This window comes from Dendrobium catenatum, unplaced genomic scaffold (genome assembly GCF_001605985.2).
Source record: "Dendrobium catenatum unplaced genomic scaffold, ASM160598v2 fragScaff_scaffold_1165, whole genome shotgun sequence".
In the NCBI taxonomy this organism is placed as follows: Eukaryota; Viridiplantae; Streptophyta; class Magnoliopsida; order Asparagales; family Orchidaceae; genus Dendrobium; species Dendrobium catenatum.
In genome coordinates this window covers 339,553-363,479 of record NW_021319627.1, presented here as the reverse complement: position 1 = coordinate 363,479, position 23,927 = coordinate 339,553, and the positions used below count along the sequence as shown (strand labels likewise).

Sequence of the window (23,927 nt, the reverse complement as noted above, 5' to 3'; positions counted from 1 at the left end):
TGGTCGCTTATATAATACCATAGTCTCTTTAAAATTTTGAGGTATTTTAGTAATGTTACATATGAGCTGAAGTTAATAAAACATCAGAAAATAATAGAATAACAGTTTTGTTTGGTTCGCTACAAGCAGCTCCGGCATCAGTGGCTCTCTCTTTCCAGACCAATCTTTGTGCATTTTTTGCCTCAGTATCCTATCTTGACAGAAACTCAAGAAGTGCATAACCTAAGCTAATCGTCCATGCATGGCGGCTGAAGCTTTCTCCTTTGCTATCACTGCTTTAAAAGGACGATTTTTCAGAAGCCATAAATAAGCATTAGTGGATACAACAAGTCATAATAGTTTATGACAGATTAAAGGCCAAAGACTGAAGCATTCCAGTTAGCTTAATAGCTGTTCCATTGTTAGCACTTGCAGGGCTAATACAGGCAACAGGATTTTGTCTCTTGTTGTCGGTCTTTTGCTTCCGTTGGCTTCGCTGATGATTCGACATTGGGAATCACCTGCGCTCAGTTGCAGAGTTCCAGTCGCAGAGTCGTAAAGAAGAAAAAGCTTGGCGTGTCATTCGTTCAACTGCGGATGGTTTCTATGGACTTCTTCCATTTGTTGCTCGTACTGAAGTTTCCACAACGGCAGAACAGCACTTCTTTTGACCGGCTGAGAAAACGACCGGGCAAAAAATTAAGGGCCAAAATTGTATTAAAATTCTTGAATATGCTTTAAGATTAGTGGAAAACGGACATTATATGAGCAAAAAGGAGTTGCCTAAATACTCCATCTATGAGAAAAAGAGACGTCCAAATAAATGCACAAATTGAGTTATAAGGAAAATGATCAAAGATTACCATATATTATTAACTATTTTCTAATAAAATTTGAATGGTAGGAAAGAAAAATAGTCATTGATATGTCATAAAAAATTTATCCTGATCGTGCATGAATCTTGAGGCAAAATCAAGTCAGAAACTTTCATAATTAAATATGGGACCAACCGAACTCAAATTTCAGCAAACTAATAGTTGAACTGATAGTCTCAAAAATATGTACCCAACAACACCAAATTAGACTCAATCCGAGCCCAAATGGGTTCAAATCGAACACCCGAAGCCCATTTGGAAAGTTCAAACCATAAATTTAATGACCAAACGATTTTAGAAAGTGATTTGCCTCAAATCGAGTGGCTCGATGAGAAAAATCCAACAAGCTCAAGATCGTCGAATTGTGATCTGTGAATTAAGACATGCAAATGCACTAAAAATGATCAACGATCAAGGGGGTCAACATCCACCGTCCATTCAAATCACTCCTGACTCATCCTTAATCTCTCTCATTTTTACTACTTTTATCATCCTCATAAAACTATAAATAGACTCATCATTCCTCGTGGAAAGCGCCTCAAGTAAAAAAAAGAAAGAAGAAAATGAAGGGAGAGAAACTAGAGTTCTTTTATCACCAAACTCCTCCTCGTCTATAGTCGAACTTCCGCCTAGCCACTGACTGACGCTGGTCTACCCGACCACCATTTAGGATTGTTTGGGACAATTTTCTTGTTACTTTCTAAAGTAACTTTTTAGTAAAAAAAATTTGTACTAGCAAAATTTCTTTAGAAAATAGTAAAAAAATTGTCTCCTACTAAGCCTTAATTTATTACGAAATTAGTGTAATATATATATTTAGTTAAATAAAATATGTATTATAATCATATTAAATTAAATCAAATACTACAAAATTTGTTTTTAATAAACATAGAAAAACAAGCTTTTCTAATATTATCTTTTCTGAAAATTGTACTTATGTTTCGTTGGTAATAATTTATTATTATTTTTTAAAATAATTTTTTAGTAAAAAAACTTTTAGTTTATTATTATTATTATTTTTTGTATTTTTATTGCCCAAACGAATTGAAAAAAAAAAAAAAAACAACGGGCCTTTATATAACGACGGCTACGGCCCCGCCAAGGCGATAAGCTAGATAGAATTCGAACAAGGCGCGCCGATGGCCGTTACAAAAATATTTATTCCGAAAATACCCTTCAAGGTCTCCCACCTCTGCTACCTTCTGTTCTTTTCCATACTTCTCTTACTAGAAATCTCCGCCTCTACAGCAGCTGGCGATTGCGCTGCCGACAGCCCGCCGGAACCCTCTAACCCTCTCATCGCCTTCCTACAGCGCCTCCAATCTGACGCTCTCAAGACCCTAGGCCCCGAATCCTTCAACTCCAAGCTCTACGTCGATCTCTCTCTCAAGCATGATCTCGCCTTTACAGAAGCCGCTTTCGCAACGCTCCCTAGGATTAACGGAATCATTCCAGCCTCCTACCTGCAGAGATTCTTGGATGGCTATTTCGGAGAGGCCGGCAGCGATTTGGTGTACGCCGAGCCCGATGACTTCGAGCCGGAGCCAGAGGGCTTTTTGCCCAAGGTGGAAAACTCCGTGGTTAGGGCTTGGGCTCTGCAAGTGCATTCTTTGTGGAAGAATCTTAGCAGGAAGGTGTCCGATGATGTGAAGGAGCGGCCGGAGAGGCACACTCTACTTCCCTTGCCGGAGCCCATGATCATTGCGGGAGGGGTGTTCAGGGAGCTCTATTATTGGGATTCTTACTGGATTGTTAGGTTTGTGTCTTTCTCTTATTATTTGGGTTATTTTTATCAAACTTTCTGTTGTTTTGAATTATGGGCAGAAATCAGAAAAGTCTTAATCTTGATTTTTTTGTACATAATTTTTTTTTCCTATTTTGATTTATAAAATTTCTTTTGGGCCTTTTGATGTCGTGTAGGGGCTTGATGGTAAGCAAAATGTATGACACAGCCAAAGCTATTGTGAACAACCTTTTATGGCTAATGGATGTTTATGGCCATGTGCTAAATGGTGCAAGGGCCTACTATACAAATCGCAGGTGGTGTTCTGACATGAATTCTCGCTTATTTTCACAACTCTTTATGTTTGCTTTTTTGCTGTTTTGCATCGCGGCATAGTTGGCTTAATTGGATTATTAAAATGCTGGTAAAAAAATTAGTTCTAAAATTTTTCAAGGCTGCAAATGATTGAGCTTTGAGCTTGTCCAACATTTCTAAAGATTGAATGAATCAAAGCTATTCAATTTGATCTTGAGCTGAGCTTGGCCTACTCAAAGGCTTGCTTGACCAAATTTAGATTTGCTCAAACATTTATCAAGATTGAATAGCTGCATGTACTTGTAGATACATCCAGTTACATTTCAAGCCAATCTTAATCTCAATTCTATACAACCTATTAGTATCCTCATTGATTTCCATGCAAGCTTAATCCGAACTAAAAATTGATCCCACATTTTTGAGCGATATTCAATCTTTGAGTCAAATTCAAAATTCTAATCTTTTCTTAGAATCTACCTCTTTAATAATTATATTAGAGCAAAATTTGTAACCAAATCACCAAGTTCTTCAATGTCTTGAATTTATTGCATTCATTTCCTTTATTATAAGTAGATCTATTGTGTTCACTAAACGTTAGAACATACTTCGTAAATGCTCTTAGATTTTCATGTCTGTATCACCATAACTGAAGTTTTGGTTCTATGAATTTCTTCAGCCAACCTCCGCTATTGAGTTCAATGGTAATGGAGATCTACATGAAAACTGGTGATTTAGCTTTTGTCAACAAGTCATTTCCTTCACTAGTAAAAGAGCATACCTTTTGGAATTCAGGTACTACAAAGTTGTATTGCTCTTTTATTATAGTTGCTCCAAGGGCTTACTTCACATGAAGAGTTTCCTTTAATACTACATTTTAACCTTACTCTTCATAAATATGATATTAAAGGAATCCATAAAGTGATGATTAGAGATCTTCAAGGTCATGAACATTCTTTGAGTCGGTACTTTGCCATGTGGAATAAACCTAGACCAGAAAGTGCAACAAACGTATGCTATGACTAAGCTTCTATTCTATTAGATTATATCTGTCATGAATACAAAATATTTAAACCTATTCAAACATGCTTCCGGTAATTGATACTTCTTAATTCTTCTGAAGGATGAGGAGACAGCTTCCAAGCTTCTAAATTCTTCTGATAAAGAAAATTTCTACCTTCAGATTGCTTCAGGAGCGGAAACTGGATGGGATTTCAGCTCTCGGTGGATGAGGTATCAGCTTGTCATTTCAACCACTTTCTATCAATATTTCTCAAGTAAAAATTATTTTATTACTTCTGAAAGAAATCCTCCTTCTCTTATATGTAATATATGTTATTCTATTTGCAAGATTATATATCATGAATTGAATGAGTACAATGAATTAGTGAAAATTTTTTATGAATAAAAAATGACAAACTCCTATTAACATGGAGAAGCAAAGAGGGAGAAAGAAAACAATACCGACTCTTCCCAAAACAACCACCACTTCTAAAACAAAAAAGATCCGTGTCTCACCTAGGGAGCGACACATAAGAAGATGAGGTCATCCCTGTCAAATCCAAGAAGATCAGCCAGTACTTCTACACAATATTCTACTCGGAGCTTGTTTAAAGGGAAGAAGAAGGCAAAAAATTCAGTTTACGACTATAACTACAACTCTAGCTACATGAGCAAGGTGCACTGTGTCTTCTCAATAAATAATATGTAGCTTGTCAATATCAAACAACGTATTCATAGTCATGAGTCTAACTCCACGACACTTTAAGGAAATTATCCCTTGAGAGGTGAATAATGTTGGAAAGCTCAAAACACTCTACGTACCTCCTCTAAGCAAAGGGACTAGGCTAAGAAGTCTAGTCTACAAAGTTGGAGAGCGTGAAGAAGAAAATGAATGATCACTCTAAATTGCAAATGCTAAATGATAATATGGACCCTTCAAATGCACGATAAAATTCGGAATATAAGATGCCAATCAATAATCTAAAACATTCAAATGAACATCAATCAATAAACATAAAGCTTATGTCAGCTTATGTTGAATAAAGAACTTCAAATACAACCAACTACTTCTTATTCATAGAAGTCATGAGTGCAAATCTCAATTAGCAACGATGCTAACTTTATCACTCACATCATAAGCCAATTAACGACGTCGTGCACAAAGAGTTGTTTAGATGGTGGTGAAAATCAACACACAATAAATATGATAACTAGTCAACAGATTTTGTGCAACAAGTGCACCATCCATATAAGCAAAATAAGGAGGTTGTGAAGAAGTTAATTTCCTTACCATCTATGTCAGTTAATTTGTAAATGAATACATATCAAATTCTCGCAAATGACGACAGCCAACATACAATGAATACGAATGACATATGGTAAATGTGAAAACACTTTATTATCACATTTACCATCAATGTCAAAGTACAAACAAAGGCAACTGACCTTGCAAGCAATAAAATTAAAAGAGATACTCACAAATGAAGCATGAGGGATATACAATAAATGCAACGAAGGGATAGAAGAATACAAGCTTCTATGAGTTGCTACAAAAGACCCTCTATCCATAAGCGCAAACATCAAGTAGTGTATATGTATATCATATACATAAATCATGCAAATGCTGGTGAGCATCGATCATAATGAATGGAGTAAATACTGGCAGCATGCAACAAATGCAACAACACCATGCATTCAATATCAATATATGAATTGGCACATTGAATCATACATGCAATGCAACATGCATGCAATGAAACTCGACCAATACTCAACATCGACATGCATATGAACACATTAGTTTGCATGCAACTGACGACAAAGAAGATGTTGCAAGCACCTACGAACTATTGTAGAATGTTTGTACGAGCATAATAAACATGGTATGTCTAGAAGAAAACAACAAGGAGTGTGTAGTGACAACATCCTAGCGGTTGTGTACTAAGAATATAGAATGTCTATAAAAAAAGGGTGCAACAAGGCTATAAAGGAAATAATCTCCTTGATACCAATATCAATCAATTTGCAAATGAACATATAGTAACTTGCCTACGAGCAGATGTGGAAGAGTTACATCAAGTACTATAGCTTGTAAGCAGCATTAAAAAGTCTACATCCTCAATGACTTGTCTGCATATGTTAGCATAAGGCCCATGATATGCACAACACATCATCTACAAGTAAGAATAACATATGTGCAATGCATATGATTTCCTACGAGTTACAGTAGGAAACTTCTTATTCACGTAGTAGTTTACCTACGAGCAACAATTGACAATATGTGACCAGCATAACAGAACTCCTTGTAAACATATGCAACATAGTATACAATAAACACTAACATCTGCTAACAATGATGGGGGACGTATTGTATGCACAATGATACACCTATGGGGAATGATTAACAACAAGAAAAAAATGATATGGTGCCTTTACGGTCAGCAAATATCTAATGGAAAATAAATACATCGTCCTTTTGCAAGTAAATATGTACGGCGTGTAGCAAATGCAAGCACCTACAAGTTATAACAGGAGACTAGTTAATGCACAATAGTCTACCTGCATAAAGAAACGAGCAACCCATAGTGCGACGTCATAGGATCTGCAACACTCATACAAGCAGATATAAGACGTCTACAAGCTCTCAAATAAAGTGTTGTGTGCATTCAAATGACAGTTACATGCACCATTGACCAACTTCAAATATTCAAAAAATGCCCCACACATACATTACAACATGTATACATACAAATGTGAAAGTGTACATGCAAGCATGTTAATCATATACATGTAACAATATACACCTGTATGGGCCCCTAACGAGTATGTTATGGGTAACACACAATGTTTGAGGATGCTGCACGGGTCAAATGATAAATTCAAATTCGAGCCCGATCATTATATACAGTAGATAGGAGTTGATAAATTTTGAACTATCAAATGAATATACAGTCACAACGTTGATCGAGATGTTAATTTTAATACGTTTTTTTTAAGCCTTCAAGGCCTATAACCAATAAAATTTATTAGTAAAAGCATACAACCGACAATGGACCCAATCCTATGTCAATAAGTATGCATAGTCGATAATGTTCAATCAGTGAAATAAAATGCCTATAAGTACCCCATTGATGTCGTGTTGACAGAAAATCTTAACTGAAGGAGTTCACAAACACTTAAAAAGCCACTCAAATGCCCAAAAAAATCCAAAATACCACAAACTACAAAAACCTAAAATAGTTGAAATTAAAATGAATCACCAAAATGCTTAAAAGCAAAACTCATCCACCCTCCGCAACGGTTTGCCGAGGTGGACAAATTTAAATATAACTTTAATTTACAAAGAGCTAATGTTTGATCGAGAATATCACTAGAATTTATTCTCAAGTAGTTTCTTGCTAGCAAGGACGTATAAAATGTCCTTTAACCGGCGGTTTTGCTTCTAAATGTCACTGTAGGTAAATGGCTATGTTCAAGGCCCTCTAAACTAGGTGGTTTGCCACTAAATGACACCACTAAATTATGGTCATGGCCAGATCCCGTATGCTCCCCAATGACACTAAATCCTTGATATATGAATTAATATGATATGATTGATAGAGCATAAAGTCCTCTGTTAACTAAGGTAGATTCAAATTTGTCCCCTTAGACCAATACTCACCTCAGGTTTATAAGGTAACATTGGACGACGTAATCCATGGTTGTCGACAAGGATCCTTATGTCAGGTTTGGTCGACTACCTCCTCTGACAAAGTAGATCAGGGACCATGATGACCCGAGATGATAGAATCATGGGATTTTGATCGTGTCCATGATTCATCCTCCCCACCATTCGCTTTAAATACTAGGTGGTGGATTTTTAATTTTAAATATTAAATTTTCAAATATCAACTCATGCTGCTACTATACACTAGATACCACGTATTCTCTAAGCATCTTTTTGACGACTAGCCTTAATCGAAAGTTTTCTCTCGCTATCGGGAGGGGTAATTAACTATAAGGGTTTGCGCCTATAGGAAACCAAAACTCATGTCATAAAGTCCTCGCAAAATGAGGGTGAGATCTCTGGGTAGTGTCTTATTTCAAACCCAATCTACCTTTTGAAAATTTTACCTCGGAACTTAATTTGTTAAAACTCTCCCAAAAGAGGGGGAATCGGGGTGCGAATTTTCAGAGCCCACATCATCTTTAGTTTTTCCACATATATCTTAAGATTCACATTTCTTTCCATGTTTTGAATGGCTATCAGTTGTTCGCTTTATATTTAAAACTCTGATCCACAGACTATTGCAAACTAATTGCATTATTATTAAGTTTTCCTTCAAGTAATAATAGTTTTGTTTTATTGTATAGTGTTCATAAGGCACTGCACCATTTAAACCTCTTGGTTAACTCTAGACTTCTCTTCCTTATCTTTATCTTTATTCTTTTATAGAGTAGAGCTAACATACTTCAATTTACCATACCCACGTATCTCTTACTCTTCCAACGAATTGTCTATTATTATTAGTTTCACAACTACAATAATATCAAACATTTATCCTACTATGTGGGGTGACTACATGAATCCTTTTTCTTCATTGTGTCATGTTAAGAGTCAAATTCTCATTAAATCTAATAAAGAAAGGTCATTTTTAATACTTTCTAACCAAGTCTTTTTAGGTTTACCTATATATTTCTTAAAAAATCTAATATATCTACTCTCCTAACTGACTCATCGAAAGTTGACATTTATGTGACCAAACCATCTAAAGCTACTTTCTTCTAATATTAACTATCACTGGAGCTACTCCAACATTTTCATGTATATACTTGTTTCACATTGTGTTTTGATAGTGAAGCCACTCATCCACTTGAGCATCCTCATCTCTACAACACAACTTCATTTTATGCTTCTCTTTTAATGGCCAACATTCTACGCCATAAAGCATTGCAGGTCTCACCACCATCTTATAGAATTTTCCCGTAAGTTTTGAGGGGTGTTTTTCTATCACACAATAGGCCCGATGCATTCCTCCACTTCAACCACCCAACTTCAATTCAAAATGTCCTAACTTCCGATCCGGCGGGAATGGAAAGTCGTCGATGGGAGCGAAGTCGCACAGCTACGACGGGGTCGGAGGCAGCGAAGTCGACCGGCCACGCAGAAGCCGGTGATAGCGCACGAAATGGAGGAAGTTATCTTCTCGGCCGAGCGAGCTCCCGAGTTGCTTCCGATCAGACTGTCGTAACTTCCGGTCCGACAGTAAGGGAAAGTCGGAGATGGAGCGCGGTCGAACAACCTCGAAGAGCTACGCAGGAGTCCGGAGAGGTAGAGAGCTTGCGGGGGAATGAGGTCGGCCGACAGTGGAGATCGGTCTGGCCTCAGTCGGAAGAGGGAGACGGGGTTGAAGCTTGAGGCTATGGGAGAAGTGTCGTGATCGAGAGAGGCTTGCGATGCTTCAGCCCCGTTTGCTCGGTATTTAAAGACCCGAAATAGGAGTGGGATCGAGGACTGGTCGCAGGATTTCCGCAGACATCCCGGAACGGCGCCGTGCTACAGCGATTTTGCGGGATTTACGGACTGAGACGCACGGGATTTGCTGGATTCGACGGCTTCTCGATGGATACGAGGTTAGTCTGATTTTTTTTTTTGTTTCCTTTGTGCTTTATACAGAGGTCAACAAGAAAATATTAGAAATGATCTTTTTTTATTAGATTTAAATGAGAATTTGACTTTTAATATGACACAATGGAGGAAAAGGATTCATGTAGCCAACCCCACGTAGTGGGATAAAGGCTTGATGTTTTTGTTGTTGTTATAGCAACAACATTTTTTTAAAAAAGGTTTCCCAGTTTGAGTTATATTATTTGCAGATGGCATACCAATGTACCATGATTTTTAAAATCAGTTTGCATTTCCATAACCAATATAAAAGGATACAAGTTTTTTAGTGAAAGTGTAATCCTATTGTAATTTAGAACTCTTTTGTCACTACAATTATAAATAGAAGTTGACATTCCATCATACAGAACTATAGCAAATTAAACATATGTTTAGCAAACTTTTTTTTTTAACATTGCTCAAATCAATTCTCATTATACTCACCTGAATGCCTCCTAAGATAAATACAAATGATATGTAGTTTTTGTTTTTAGCTATCCATACTCTTACATTATTTGCTTTACAGATAAGCCACCTATATAAAAGATACTTTGACATGAAATTAATCAAATTGATTCTACAATAACAATATGCAATTTCTAAGCCGTTGTTAAAGTGCCCTCTCCCAACATTTTATTATAAAACTTGTAAACTTTATTCATAAGTAACTATTTAAATTTTAAATATCTCATAAATGATTATTGTATTATTGTAAACAAATTTCTTATTCACGCAATGTTGACCCTTGAGCCTATTTCAACGTCACATGGCTATAAGAATTTTTCTTAGCTAAATATTTTAGTAAAGAAATGTATAAAGAGCTATTCATACCTTTTCCAAGTCTTGCTTTATCAATGTTCACTGTATCAGTCACGGACAAAGTTGTCATGCAGAGAACAATATTTTATTCTTATCTTTGTCAGACATTAACATGAGTGTATATTTATACTTCCATAGTCACGTATAAATAGGCACAAATCAAAATGTAGAATATGCCATGTTCTTCTACACTACTTGTAAGTTTAACTCAACTAACTGTTGATGAAGTTATGATACATTCAAGAATGTTTGTTCGTGTCTCTCTCAGAAATTAGAATAATTGTATATACATATGTCCATATGCATGTATAAAAAGGCAAAAATTAATATGTAGCTTATGACGAGTTCTAGTCAACTGGCTTTTTTGTTTTTCTTTTCATGATCTTATTATATATTTGTTTTCTTGCAGTAATGCTTCTGATCTGACTACATTATTAACGACGTCGATCATTCCTGTTGACTTGAATGCTTTCTTGTATAAGGTGCTGTCTGAATAACTCCTCAAATATTTGATTACCCTTAATTTCTTAAAATTTCAGAAGAAATCCAAATGTAATAAAAAAAAATGGAGGTAAGAGTAATGAGCCATTGGAATTCAATTAGTTGAAGTTATCATAAGTTATTCATACTAATCTAATGTAAATGTACTGGTACTATTACCATTGTAAAATTGGTAGGTGCATAGCTGAAAGGCTATCAAGGTAACATAACAATAATATGTGGATCAAATTAAATATTTCTTTACTTAAAAAGAAAGCATTAGAAAAATCAGTTAAAATCTCCATTGTATTTCCTTATATGATACTCACTACCATAATGATCTAATATGCCTATGTACTGAGTGTATGTGTGTTTTGGGTTTCTAAATTTAGTTTTTCATGTTTGATCATTTGTTGCTTTCATAAGCTCACCAGTGCCAAATTCCAAGTGTTTAATTCATTGGACATTTATGCATATAATTTAAGAGCGTACATAAAACCCTCCTATTGTGCATATTATTAATTGTGTAACATGTTGTGTGAGTTATTTAACTGTGGCACACTATGATGGCATACGCTTATACAGTTGCACTTTCAAGATTCATATGGTAATTTTTTGTGAATATTTTCATCGGTGCTCAATAATTAGTTTAGTATTTTATGCCTATTTTTGTTTATAAATTTAGGAGCATTGTGTTGATATTGTAATTGGTTTGTTGTATGAATTGAAGTCTTATTATGAGATGGAAAATGGAAAATAACTAAATTGTCCTGCCGTCGTCCTACTTATAAGCCACTTACATTTCATTTCTCCTTCCACCAACCATTGGAGAGCAAGAGAAAGGCAAAGGGATAAAGAGAGAAGAATTCTGCCCTCTGAGTCATATGGACCCTATTTAGGATCTAAGTTAGTTGGAAGAGTTATTCCTGATGAGGTAGAATATTGTTCTCCTACTTTAGTATAGGCTTTGAAAGGTATTCATATGGTTACGGACTTGTCCAAATTTTATTCTCATTCAGAGTTTTGAGAAGTGTTTGCTAAGCATCATGAAATTTAGAAGATATATTATTCAAATATGTTATATATTTCTCTTGGATAGCAATTTGGATTTTCCAAAATTTTAATTAAATATGGTGGATCAAGGTTTCCCATTGGTGCAAGCCTTATGATTAATTATATCTCAATTGTGATGCCCAAAAACACTCAACTTGAAGGACATTATTATGCTATGGATTAGGTGATTTATTCGATTTGGGACATGGGTAGAGAGGTCAGCTTGATCAAGATATTATGATTCCATTATCTTTGGTCGGCTTGATGGTTCTAATCTTACAATGACTAAGGGTTAGAATGCCATGTCATCTAAGTAGTTTAACTAACATCCATGAGTTCACTACTATTAGATATCCTTAGCTGATTAGGATGCCAAGTAAGCTTAAGGATACTTGTTCTCTTTTGTTGAGATCTAATGGCCTAGACATGAATCAAATAACTTTTAAGGAGATCAGTATTGTTGTTTGTGTTTTAAAGGATTTTCATCTGATCATTAATGTTCAATGCATTAGACTTGATAGATTGGTGTACAAATTGTTTAAAGTCTTAATGCAGGGAAATTTATCGACTCATGATCGAGTCCTAGACTCGTTTTGGGGAGGAGAGTACCATATATCAAAAAATGGAGACATTTTATGCTTCCTAGGATATTATTATTTATTGTAGGGCATATGAGATATTTAACTCAATATGTCCCTCAAAGGAAACCACTTAAGCTAGCATTTTTTGGTAAATAACATTTTTGTGTGTGAGCCATGAGTTAAGTACTCGTATGTGGGCTGTAAAAACTTATGATCGAGCTCAACTGACAGAGTTTTGGATCAAAATTTTAAAATATAGATTATGTTGCAGATAAGACACTACCCAAAAAAATTTCAATGTTATTTTGTAAGGACTTTAAGATCTAATTAAAAGCTTCTCATGGGGGTAATCCCCTGTGATTAATTACCCCTTTTGGTGACAAGAGAGAACTTGTTATGTAAACAGCAATCCTCTTGTAGATTGAAATGGAGGCACCTAAAATTAACAGAGGAAACCTATCATACATAGAATAAATCACATCAAGATAAGATATATTGAATGCAGCGATGCTTTGCAATTAACACCAACAGGCTGTGTACAACTTGCTACTGCCAACAAGTACATAAAGACCACCTGAGATTGGTAAAAGGTGGATATGATGCAGGAATAATGACTTTTCTACGAATACTTTCATGAGACCGTATTGAATACAACCAGTCCCTGTAAATAAACATGATCCATTTGTGGATAACATCCATTTGTGGATAACAATAGTGTGCACGCTGTGGAAGACCCCTGTGGATACAAAAATATACAAGAGCATATGACAAATAATAGCATCGGCTGACTCTTTGAAGAGAACCCTTGTATGAGGAGGACACCTTTCTTCCTGGCAAAATGGAAAAGATATTTGAAGAAATTCGAACTAAAACCTCATGGTGTTCCAAAGTTTCTTCTTTGCCTTTTGTCTGAGAGAAAACATCTCTGACATCTATAGGCCTTGGAAGTGCAAATGATCTTCGAAGTCTAACATTGCTGCACAATATACAATGCACATTTATAGTGCTATGGTACCGCCTCTGCCGATGTTGCTCAACCAAGGAATATAAGTACCTACTCTGACTGAATCCTCCTATGAGAAGGACACCTCTTATAAGAATGGAAGAGATATTTGAGCAAATTCAAACTAAACTTCTTAGTGTTCCAAAGTTTCTTCAAGAAAATGTAAATTCCTTTAATGCCTTCATGACGATCAGACTATTATTCTTATTGAAGAAGTCAGGAACGACAAGAGCACCCATATACCTCAACTTATCTCAAAGGCTAATTACTTAACTATGGAGGCTACATCTTATACAAATCCACTTTACTGGAGACTCTGAAAAGGATTATTTTCAAGGTAGCGGCCACTGATTTCAAAATATAAGACACAAATAAGAATGCAATTATCTGAGATTGAAATGATTGATTCTTTATCTAAGCCAATAATAGAAAATGATGATGATAACATAATTAAAGAGCTGCTTATTAATCCCTATATGAGCCCTAGAAAGACTTCTCAGTGAATGAGAAAAGGGAGTTTACATTAGAACAAAAAGATATATCGTGGGAATTAGGTGACAACGCTAAGGTTCACCTGTAAGCAAAAGTAGAGAATAAGTAGTAAAAATCATGGGCCGCTGAAGCGTGACGTCACGCCACCAGATCCGCAACATCCATGCAAGTGGACAAAAGGTGTTTTTGTAAATATCCCAAAATGCCTCCTCACATGCACTATAATATATATGCACATAGGTACATAAAAGAGAAAAGTGCAATCATAAAACCCGTATGAGCCCCGACGAGCTTGTTATGGGTAAACACGTGACGTCTAGGGATGCTGCGTGGGTCAATAAATGAACATAGTTCAAGCCCGATCCTTCTATATGAATAGATAAAAGTCGATATGGCTCGAACTATGAAACAGATATACGATCAGGGTATCGACCTGAATATCTATTTAATACGTTTATATAAAGCCTTTAAGGCCTCCAACAAAGAAAATTCATTAACAAAATCATAAAGCCAACAACGAAGCCAATCCTCTCTCGACAGCTCAATATAGTCGACAAGGTTCAATTTATAAATAGAAATGACCTCAAACACCCCAATGATGGCCGTGTTGAATACATATCTCAACCGGAGAGGTTAATTTCAAATATTTCAAAATGCCATCCCAAGTACCTGAAATTCAAAATTTTTCAAAATCTCAAACTCTAATATATTTAAAAATGAAATCCAACTATGAAACTCTTAAAGAAAAATCCATACACTCTCTATAACAGTTTGTCAGGGTGGATAAATTAAAATTTACTTCAGCTCACATAGAGCTAATGCTTAGTTAAAAATACCACTATGATCCATTCTCAAATAATCTCATATTTAGTTCAAGTGTAAGTGATTGTTTAAGCTCATATTCATCTAGATTTAAGTTCATCAAGTTTACAAGTCCCACTTGATGTTATATAGTTTAAGTTCAAGTGCATGTCCACAGTGCAAATTTCTTGTTCAAAGTCTTCTGAAGTCTTTACAAGTTCAGTTGCATTCAAATTGATTTGAATTTGGCTCTAGCCTAATCTTATTTTACTTGGGCTTAGCCTTTTATTCATCATTTAGATTACAAGTTAAGGTTCAAGTTCACAAGTCATTTGAATCAAAATTAGGTTCAAGCGCAAACTTATATTCACCCGAAATTTCGGCAGCCTCCCGGTGTCTCCCCCGTTTAAGGAAAAACTACGAGGAACTAGGCCTTCCCACCACGTTAAGAAAAACATGTATGATAGGTGTCCTCGGACGAGAACATCGCGGCCATAAAATCTTCGTCCCCACTATGCTAAGAAAAACGTGTATGAGTCTTCAAATATACCTGTTGTAAGAGAAAAACAGTTGTTTCTCAGCAGGTATAGAGCTATGTACGGGTACTTAAAAATTGTCTCGACCACGCTAAGAAAAGCATGCACCGGGCATATTTGCCTCGTCGCATGTGTCGCATCGGGTTCTCTCCTACTACGATAAAAAAAACTTGTATAGGTGGTTGACCGGCTCGTCACACACACCGATGACAGGATTTTGAAGTCAAGGGCTGCTTACCTTCATCGTCGCAAGTGTCGCACAGGGTTTCCTCATACCACGCAAAGAAAAGCATGTATAAGTTGTTAACCGGCTCGTCACGAGCGTCGAGGCAAGGCAATCTTAATTAATAATTAATAAAAAATTATTTATAATTAATTATACTTAATAAATAAATAAATAATTATATGTAATTTATAATTAATTATAAATTAATTGATTTTAATTTATTATTAATTTGAACTAATTATAATCAATCATAATTAATTTATAATCAATTATATTTAATTTAAAATTAATTATAAACTAATTTTGTTTAATTCATAATTAAGTATAGATTACCTATAATTAATTACAATTTAAATTAAATTTGAGCCGTATTTATGCTGGATTTAAACAGGATTTATACTAAATCCTTTCAAACGGGATTTGATATCGCTGTGAATCTCAGGGCTGAATCAATCCTCGGTTTTTCTCTTTTGATATCGCTGTGACGTAATAATTGTTTCGCCTGAAGTTTTATTTGGTCCGATCGACTAACATTCGGTCGCAGACAAAATTTGGGAGGGATGTATAAGCAGGGGGCTTATAATAGACGAGATAATCATATTTGTCTGAAGGTTGGCCAAGTGTGCCAACATGGGGGTGATTATTTTGGTATTGGTTCCAGATATAGGCTTCAGTCGTCGTAGCGATCGGTTCAGCCACTGGTTCATCGTCCGCAATTTCAGCAGCAATAGGAGTGACAACCGTAGCGACCGGTTCAGCCACCGGTTCATCGTCCGCAATTTCAGCAGCAACAGGAGTGACAACCGTAGCGACCGATTCAGTCACCGGTTCATCGTCCGCAATTTCAGTAGACCTTAACTAGGTCGCAGGCAAAATCACGCTGTACCTTAACTAGGTACACCTCCGTACAGCAGCGGGATTTTGACTTTAGGTTTCTCTGCGTCAGCTCGGAGGACGTAATAATTGTTCCGCCTTAAGGGCTCATTCGGCAGCAGGATTTGGTCGAAGAAGCTCGCGGAAGGCAGAAAGTTACCTTCGCAGCGTGCGGGTTCCGTTGTGCTTCCGATTGAAATGTCGTGGCTCCCAATCCGACAAGAAGTAATGTCGGAGATGGAGCGAAATCGAACAGCTACAAAGGGCCGAAGAAGCGCGCGGATAGGTAGGAAGCTATCTTCACAGTCGGCGAGCTCCCTTTGTCGCTCCCGCCAAAATGTCGTAACTTCCGATCCGTGGGGAAGGGAATGTCGTCAAAGGAGCGGAGTCGAACAACGACTAAGGAGCCGGAGAAGCGCTCGGATAAGGAGAAAGCTTACCTCACAGTCAGCAAACTCCCTAGGTTTCTTCCGATCGAAATCTTGTAGCGTCCGATCTAACAAGAAGGGCGAGTCGTCTAAGGGGCAAAGTTGAACAACACGAAGGAGCCGAAGTAGCAACGCTTGCAATCTTTACAATTCCTACGAAGCAACAAAGCCGAACAACGAAGAAGTGCGTGAGAGGAAGAGGGAAAGAACGGTAGACCCGAACACTTCCTTTCTCCGCTATTTAATGACGAGCGACGATTTGCCAAGGTATGCGGGATACGACGTTGGATGTGCGTGGAATGGCGACGACGTGCGTGGGTCGTGGGCGTAGGGCTCGAGTGGGATGGGGAAGAGAGCAGGTATGGTATATATTTTTTTTAAAATTTTTTTGTTTTTAGGTGCAGGTTAACAATGTCAGATGGTGTCATTTTAAATTTTAAAAACCAAATCTCTAAACTGCCAAATACCTAAAAGCCCGTGATGCGGGCAGCCCGGGTACGCGAAAGCCAGGCAGAGCGGCCTGAGTGGGGAAGCCAACGGGGTAGCCAGGCAGCCGGGGTGTGGGGCAGAGCGGGGCAGCCGCCAGCCAGTCAGCCGGGTCAGAGCCGATTCCGGGTCAATTTCGGGTTTCCGGGTCAACCCGAACCGATTTTGCAAACGGGTCGATTTTTCGGACCCGAACCCGACCCGCTTCGGGTTCGGGTCAACCCAAACCCGAAATTTCCGGGTCGGGTTCGGGTCAGGTTTACGGGTCGGGTCCAATATTGATAGGTCTAGTATCTACGGATACTTCGTATTTGATTGAAGACCAACCTTAATTGAAAGTTCTCTCTAGTTGTCGGGAGGGGTAATTAATTATGGGGGCTTGCGCCTATAGGAACCAGAACTTAGATCATAAAGTCCTCGCAAAATGAGGGTGAAATCTATGGGTAGTGTCTTATCTACAAACTCATCTACCTTCCCAAAATTTTTCCCGGAACTTAATCCGTTAAAAATCCTCTGAAGAAAAGTAGCGGGGGAGGATGGGGTAGAATTTTCGGAGCCCACAAACTCCTAATATAATACAAAAGTTTAAACCCTAAACCATCAATATCCTTAGCCTTCTCTCCCATCTATTTAATTTCATGAATGCATAGAATATTTATCTTCCTATGAATCATAATATCAATTAATTATATTAATTTGCATGTAAGAGAACTAACATTCCACGATCTTAACCTAATTTTAGTTTCATGAACTAACTTCTTTGCACATATCCATCCATGATATGGGAACCTTTGCCTATTTAACACTGCATCCGGGTGCCGATGCAGCGGCCCTTGCACACTTCTCACTGTATTCAGGCCATACAACTCATAGCTTTCATGGAATGCCCGAGCATTAACACAATGTATTAAAGGATAAATGTCATAATTATTTGATATGTTTTACGCTGGTTGTTGACTATCTAACACAACTCTTCGCTTTTCTCATCCAGGACTTGGGACCTGGCAATGACAGTATTATTTCTTAGAATATGAATAAGATTTATTTTTTAGTTAATAATATATAATTTTTATAAATTTAATTTTTATTTATTTATTTATTTAATTATATAGTATAAAAATGAATTATTTATATTATTAATAATAATAAATGATTTAACATAAATGCCATATAGATTCAAATTTATAATATGAATTTGACATAAAATTTATAGTTGTAAATTATATCTAAACATATAATATAAATTAATATGTAAATTAAATTTATATTAAATATGAATCAAACTTAAAATTGAAGGTATTTAAATTTAAAATTATAAAAAAATATTATTGTAGAAATTATATTTATTTTATTTTTCAAACCATAAATTTTTATTATTGCATAATTATTACTTAATTACTATATAATTATCTATTATTTAAAAATATTACATAATTATTAGATCATCTGGTTTTTTAATAATTATTATATCATCTGGTTCAACTTTTGGATCTACCCCAGACAAACCATTTAACCTTGAATCTCCTTCTTCTGGTTCTATCTCCGATCCGATTTTTGAATCTTGATTATGATGTTTAGTAGAATATTATATATGTTTGGTCTCTATTAAATAAGAAAAATTATTTCCTCTAGCAGATTCCACGAGATACCAACTAAACTAACTGATAAAAATTTGTAACACTTGTACAGTTCTTAGATAATTGTCACCGAATAATTTTCGTTTAAGATTTTATCGCTAGTTCTGTCTTCAACCAATTTTGTTTAACGCCATTTCAGCATTCCCAGGCATTTTCCCATTGGGATTACTGGTAGAGTTGTCCTCTGTAAGGTTCGTTACAATTTTGAAGGGTACTGGCTAATCCTATTGTAACTTTAAGGTCATAGGTTTTACAATTGTTGAAGAAATCTCTTTTGAAATGTTCCGTAAACGAATTTGCACTAGAAATTGAAAATCATAGGTGAAAGTCATTGGAATCCCCTGAAATTACTGCAATAAAGTTCAAAAGTCCATTCACTGTTTCATAAGTGCTTCGAATTCCTTTTCCTACTTGGAATGTGTTATCTGTAATCATGATGGAATGGTGCTGCAGGCAAAGGCATTTTAGTTCTTGAGCAACCTACAATTTTTTTCTTACTCATCTTTGATATATTGTAGGACATAAAATTCCTATCCAGACTTTCAGTATTTGATTGTGGTGAAATTGTCTGAAACAGGTGGAGCTTGACATAGCTTTCTTTGCAAAACAACTCGGCGATATCCCAACCTCAGATAAATTCTTGACGGCTTCAAGAGCGCGGTTGTCTGCTATGTATTCCATCTTCTGGAATAAAGAGATGAACCAGTGGCTTGACTACTGGCTTAACACTAGCAACAGGGACTGCGAGGTGCTCTACTAAACTTCACTTTAAGATTTTTAAATTTTATTTGAATTTCAAATTTGATGGAGGTAACCGTCCTGTTAATTTTCAGTATATTCATCAATTTGAAGCTAGGAATCAAAATGACAAAATTTTTGCATCAAATTTCATACCATTGTGGACTTCGAGGCATAACTCAGGTTTGACATTCAGTCTGTTCTCTCTGCGCCAATTTGTTTGATGGAAATGTTTTTACTCATGGTTCTTTTTGAAGCCCTTTGAGATAATTTTGGCAGTTTTTTTATTTGTGCTGATCTATGCAATTTTTCTATAATGTTAGCTTCTTTGTCATTGCTTTGCTTTAGTTCATGGTGCAAGGTTAAATGATAGAGGTTTTTAAGATTATATTGGACTAGTTTTCAGCACAATGACATGTCTGATTGAGCGGGTTCTCAGGATTAGTTTTTTTTTTTTTTTTCGTGTTTTCTCGTCGTTTGGAAACACCTATGGACACATACACAACTAGCTTGGGAACAATTACAAGTTAGACCCATGGACTCTTTCGAAATTTTCACAAAATATACTATTTCCCTTGTACTTTGAGATATTCTCTTGGATTAAGATTCACAATATCACAAGATGATGGACTCATTATATCGAGGTTTAAAGCTGTTCTATTATGCATCTGAACTAGACTTGTTCAGTTAGTGAAAGCATCGCTAATTTTTTGACATTTGGGGCTGATTTTATAATTTTTTTAAACTAAAGAGAGACTTTTTCTATATTTTTGCTATATTTTAAAAAAGTACTTTGTAGACCTGCAAAGCTAAATATCGACGATCAGATTTATTCTATGTTATAGAGGTTTATTAGTTACCTTCTTGCATTGATATTAAGATAACTTTTTGGGCTGGATAACTGATTAGTTGCACATTATTCATTTTTATGCTTTTGATTATTAGAAATAAAAAATTCTTGGCAATTCTCGAGAAAGTTTAATTCTGAGCTCCTATTCAATCACAATAATAACCATTCAAAACTATTTGTTTGCTATGATTGCCTTTTGGAAATTGGCATAAACTATAAAATTTTCCATCTGTAAAGATTTGTTCTTGAAGCAAGAAAAATTATCTCAGGTTCTGTTGAAGATGGCACTATGGTGGAAAGAGTTCTTCAAAGCTTTCAAAAATCGGGTCTGCTCTATCCTGCTGGAATTGCAGCAGCGTTATCAAAAAGTGGGCAACAGTGGTAAGTTATTGGAATCTGGGTCCTTGAATCCCTCCCTACAACAAGAGGCTCTTCATCTAATTAAAACCATTGATGTTTCATTCGGCAGGGATTTTCCAATGGGTTGGGCTCCTTTGCAACATATGATCATTGAAGGATTTTCCAAGTCTGGTTCGAAAGCTGCTTGGACATTGGCAGAGGACATTGCCATAAGGTGGTTAAGAACGAATTATGCTGCTTATAACACCAGTGGTAAAATGTATGAGAAATATGATGTCGAAGGCTGTGGAAAGATTGGAACTGAAGGCGTATACAAACCAAAGGTAATAAAGCTGCTAGTCAATGTATTCAAAATAAAATACTGATACATACTGTCATGATCCAAGTAGCAATATTTCTGTTGTCTTACTGTAATTTTAACCTCTGTCGCTAAACAATGGTCTTTTTGATTTCCATCGCCCACCTACTACGATCCTTCCAACTTACGTCACCCGCCAATTACAGTTCTTCCGACCTCCGTCGACCACCGACTATGGCCCTTCCGACCAAACAAATACATCAATAGTGATTCTTCCTATTTCCACTATGTAATACACTCTATATGCCATGACCTTCCTTCCAATGAAGGGCCTCATTTGTAATCTACTGCAAATACTAGTCAATTCATTCAAATTGGGCTAGATCCCGTGGTTTTTCCTCTTTTTAGGATTTTCCACATAAAAATCTTGGTGTCTCCTATGAATACTTCACCCTCCCTTTTTATCTGATTGCATGTTGGATCTTCGTACAAAGCCAAGACATTAAACTTTATACTTCTCACGAATACTCCATGACGCAACACTTCAAATCATTTTTCCATGCAACTCCAAAGCATATTTCAACGTTGTAGTTTTTGTCGGATTTATATTGTTGCATTCATGGTGCAGACTGGCTTTGGTTGGTCTAATGGTGTCGTGCTCTCACTTTTAGAAGAATTTGGCTGGCCCAGTGACAGGGAAATAGCATGCCAATAGTGAAATCATGATTGCAGAGCTGTATTAAACTTCCAGAGGTTGGTGAATGCTGCATTAAACCTATTTGAATATCTCATTTTTCAAAATCAATGGTTTTTTCCCTTTTATTTGAAGTAATAATTTGCACTGGGATGGGGATGCCCTCTTCCTCTGAAACATTGAACATGTGTAAGAGAGATCAAGATTAGCAATAAGAATACTGGATATAAGGAAGTTTATCTCTATGTTTCTTATATCTGTGTATATTGTTAGGGGCTCAAGCTTGAATACCCAGGAACTTCCCTAATGTAAACTCTATTTTATATTTAAAATAAGTCATTTAGCAATTTCGTTTATTGCATTAGGGTAAGTGCTATTTCGTTGTTTAGAGTTCTAAAAAATGGGGGCACTTCCTGGGAAAATTATTAGGTCCGGACACCGGACGTAGAGATACGTTCGGTGTCCATCGAAATATTGACATGTGTAATGTACACGTGTCTGTAGAATTTTAAGTCAAGTGCGTCAAAAGCGCAGGTAAAACGTAGGTAAATTACAGTTGAAGCACATATAGAGTGCAGGTAAAGCGCAGTCTTCGTGGCAAATTTTAATTGGATATCCGGACCTATTTTTAGGTCTGGTGTCCGGACCTAATAATTTCCCCACTTGCTGATATTGATTTGCATTATTTACTTCTTAAAGCTATTGGGTTTCTAGTAGTCTATTAGTGAGGGAAACTTCTAATCTACACTACGACCTGGACGCTAAGTATCTGGAGTCTCTATCTAGTTGTTATTTATGTAATTTCAATGCAATATTTAGCATTTCATGTTCTCAGTTTACTTATTTGCAATTTCTGTGAACATAAATGCACATACTAAGAGTGTAAATTCTCTACAGTTAACCTAACAATTATAGATTGTAGTAGAAGAATCCATTCAAAACCAAAGGTTTTAAAAAGTTAAAATAAATTGAGGCTTCGTTTGGGATTAAATCTACTGATGGTGCTTCAAGCATAGATGATTCACATTACACCCTTTTCTTCTTATTTATCGAAGATTTTCAAATATTTGGTTGAAAGTAAAGTGGGTGCAAAGAATTTTAAATGCATGATTTTTGAAAATATTGGTGTTTGGTTAGATGAAAAATAAATTTAAAGTAAATTAAATTAAAATAAATGTAGTGTTAATCATTTCGTTCATTTTTGAGATAAATTAAACTCGTCCAATTTTGAGCGAGAACCATTTATACCGCAAGCAAGCTTGCTTGACCGCTGCCACTACTAATCATCGACCGCCGCCACCTGCCTATAGCCACCACCATCGCCATAGCCAACCATCGTTGGCTACCATTACGATCCACCAGCCACTACCGCCGCCACCTACTGGCCACCACCTGCTGTCGGTTGTCACCCCCATCTGCTAGTCATCACCACCCTCCGTCAGCCACCACTGTCACCCTGCTACCCATTGCCGGTCTTCGCCACCCGCCGCTGACCACCACTGTCAGCCACCACCGTCGGTCACCACCGGCCAGTACTACCGACCACCATTATTATCATCACCATATTTGGACTTCACATTATATTCATTTTACGTAAAACAAAAAAAATCATCTACATTTACTTTACACTCATCCAAACAACTATAAAATATTCTTTTTACACTTCATTTCTTACATTGTTTTCCTTTTTTAACCAACCAAACAACCTCTTACAACTAAACATAAATGCTTTTTACTTGTTCAATGAACTGATCCTAAGCATCAAGATTATTGAAAGCTTTGTTTGGTAATATTTTTCATCTATTTAGGGTTTTCAAATTTCATCATATTGTAATTTTGTTTTGTGAGATTAACATGTGAGGAAAAGCATATATGCCAAGAAAAATATAACCACAAATACTTCTTGGAAAGAAAAATAGTAATGATGCTGACCTATGTGCAAAATATTCTTCCAACGAGAAATAGAATGCAATCACAAGTGGTTGAGTATAGTTTGATTTTAATTCATGCAAAAAATGGCAATTTGATGAATCACAA

General features: G+C 36.3%; 1 protein-coding gene across 1 annotated transcript; it reads left to right on the top strand.

Moving 5' to 3' along the window:
• The first annotated feature begins 1,993 nt into the window (after positions 1–1,993).
• LOC110111283 (probable trehalase) lies at positions 1,994–22,229 on the top strand. Its single transcript, XM_020843077.2, has 11 exons — positions 1,994–2,610; positions 2,775–2,894; positions 3,569–3,684; positions 3,800–3,900; positions 4,013–4,122; positions 10,764–10,836; positions 19,528–19,698; positions 19,784–19,871; positions 20,808–20,919; positions 21,008–21,221; positions 21,825–22,229. The coding sequence occupies exons 1-11, from the start codon at positions 1,994–1,996 to the stop codon at positions 21,909–21,911; spliced, it is 1,809 nt and encodes a 602-aa protein (XP_020698736.1). The 3' UTR covers positions 21,912–22,229.
• Positions 22,230–23,927: the final 1,698 nt, after the last annotated feature.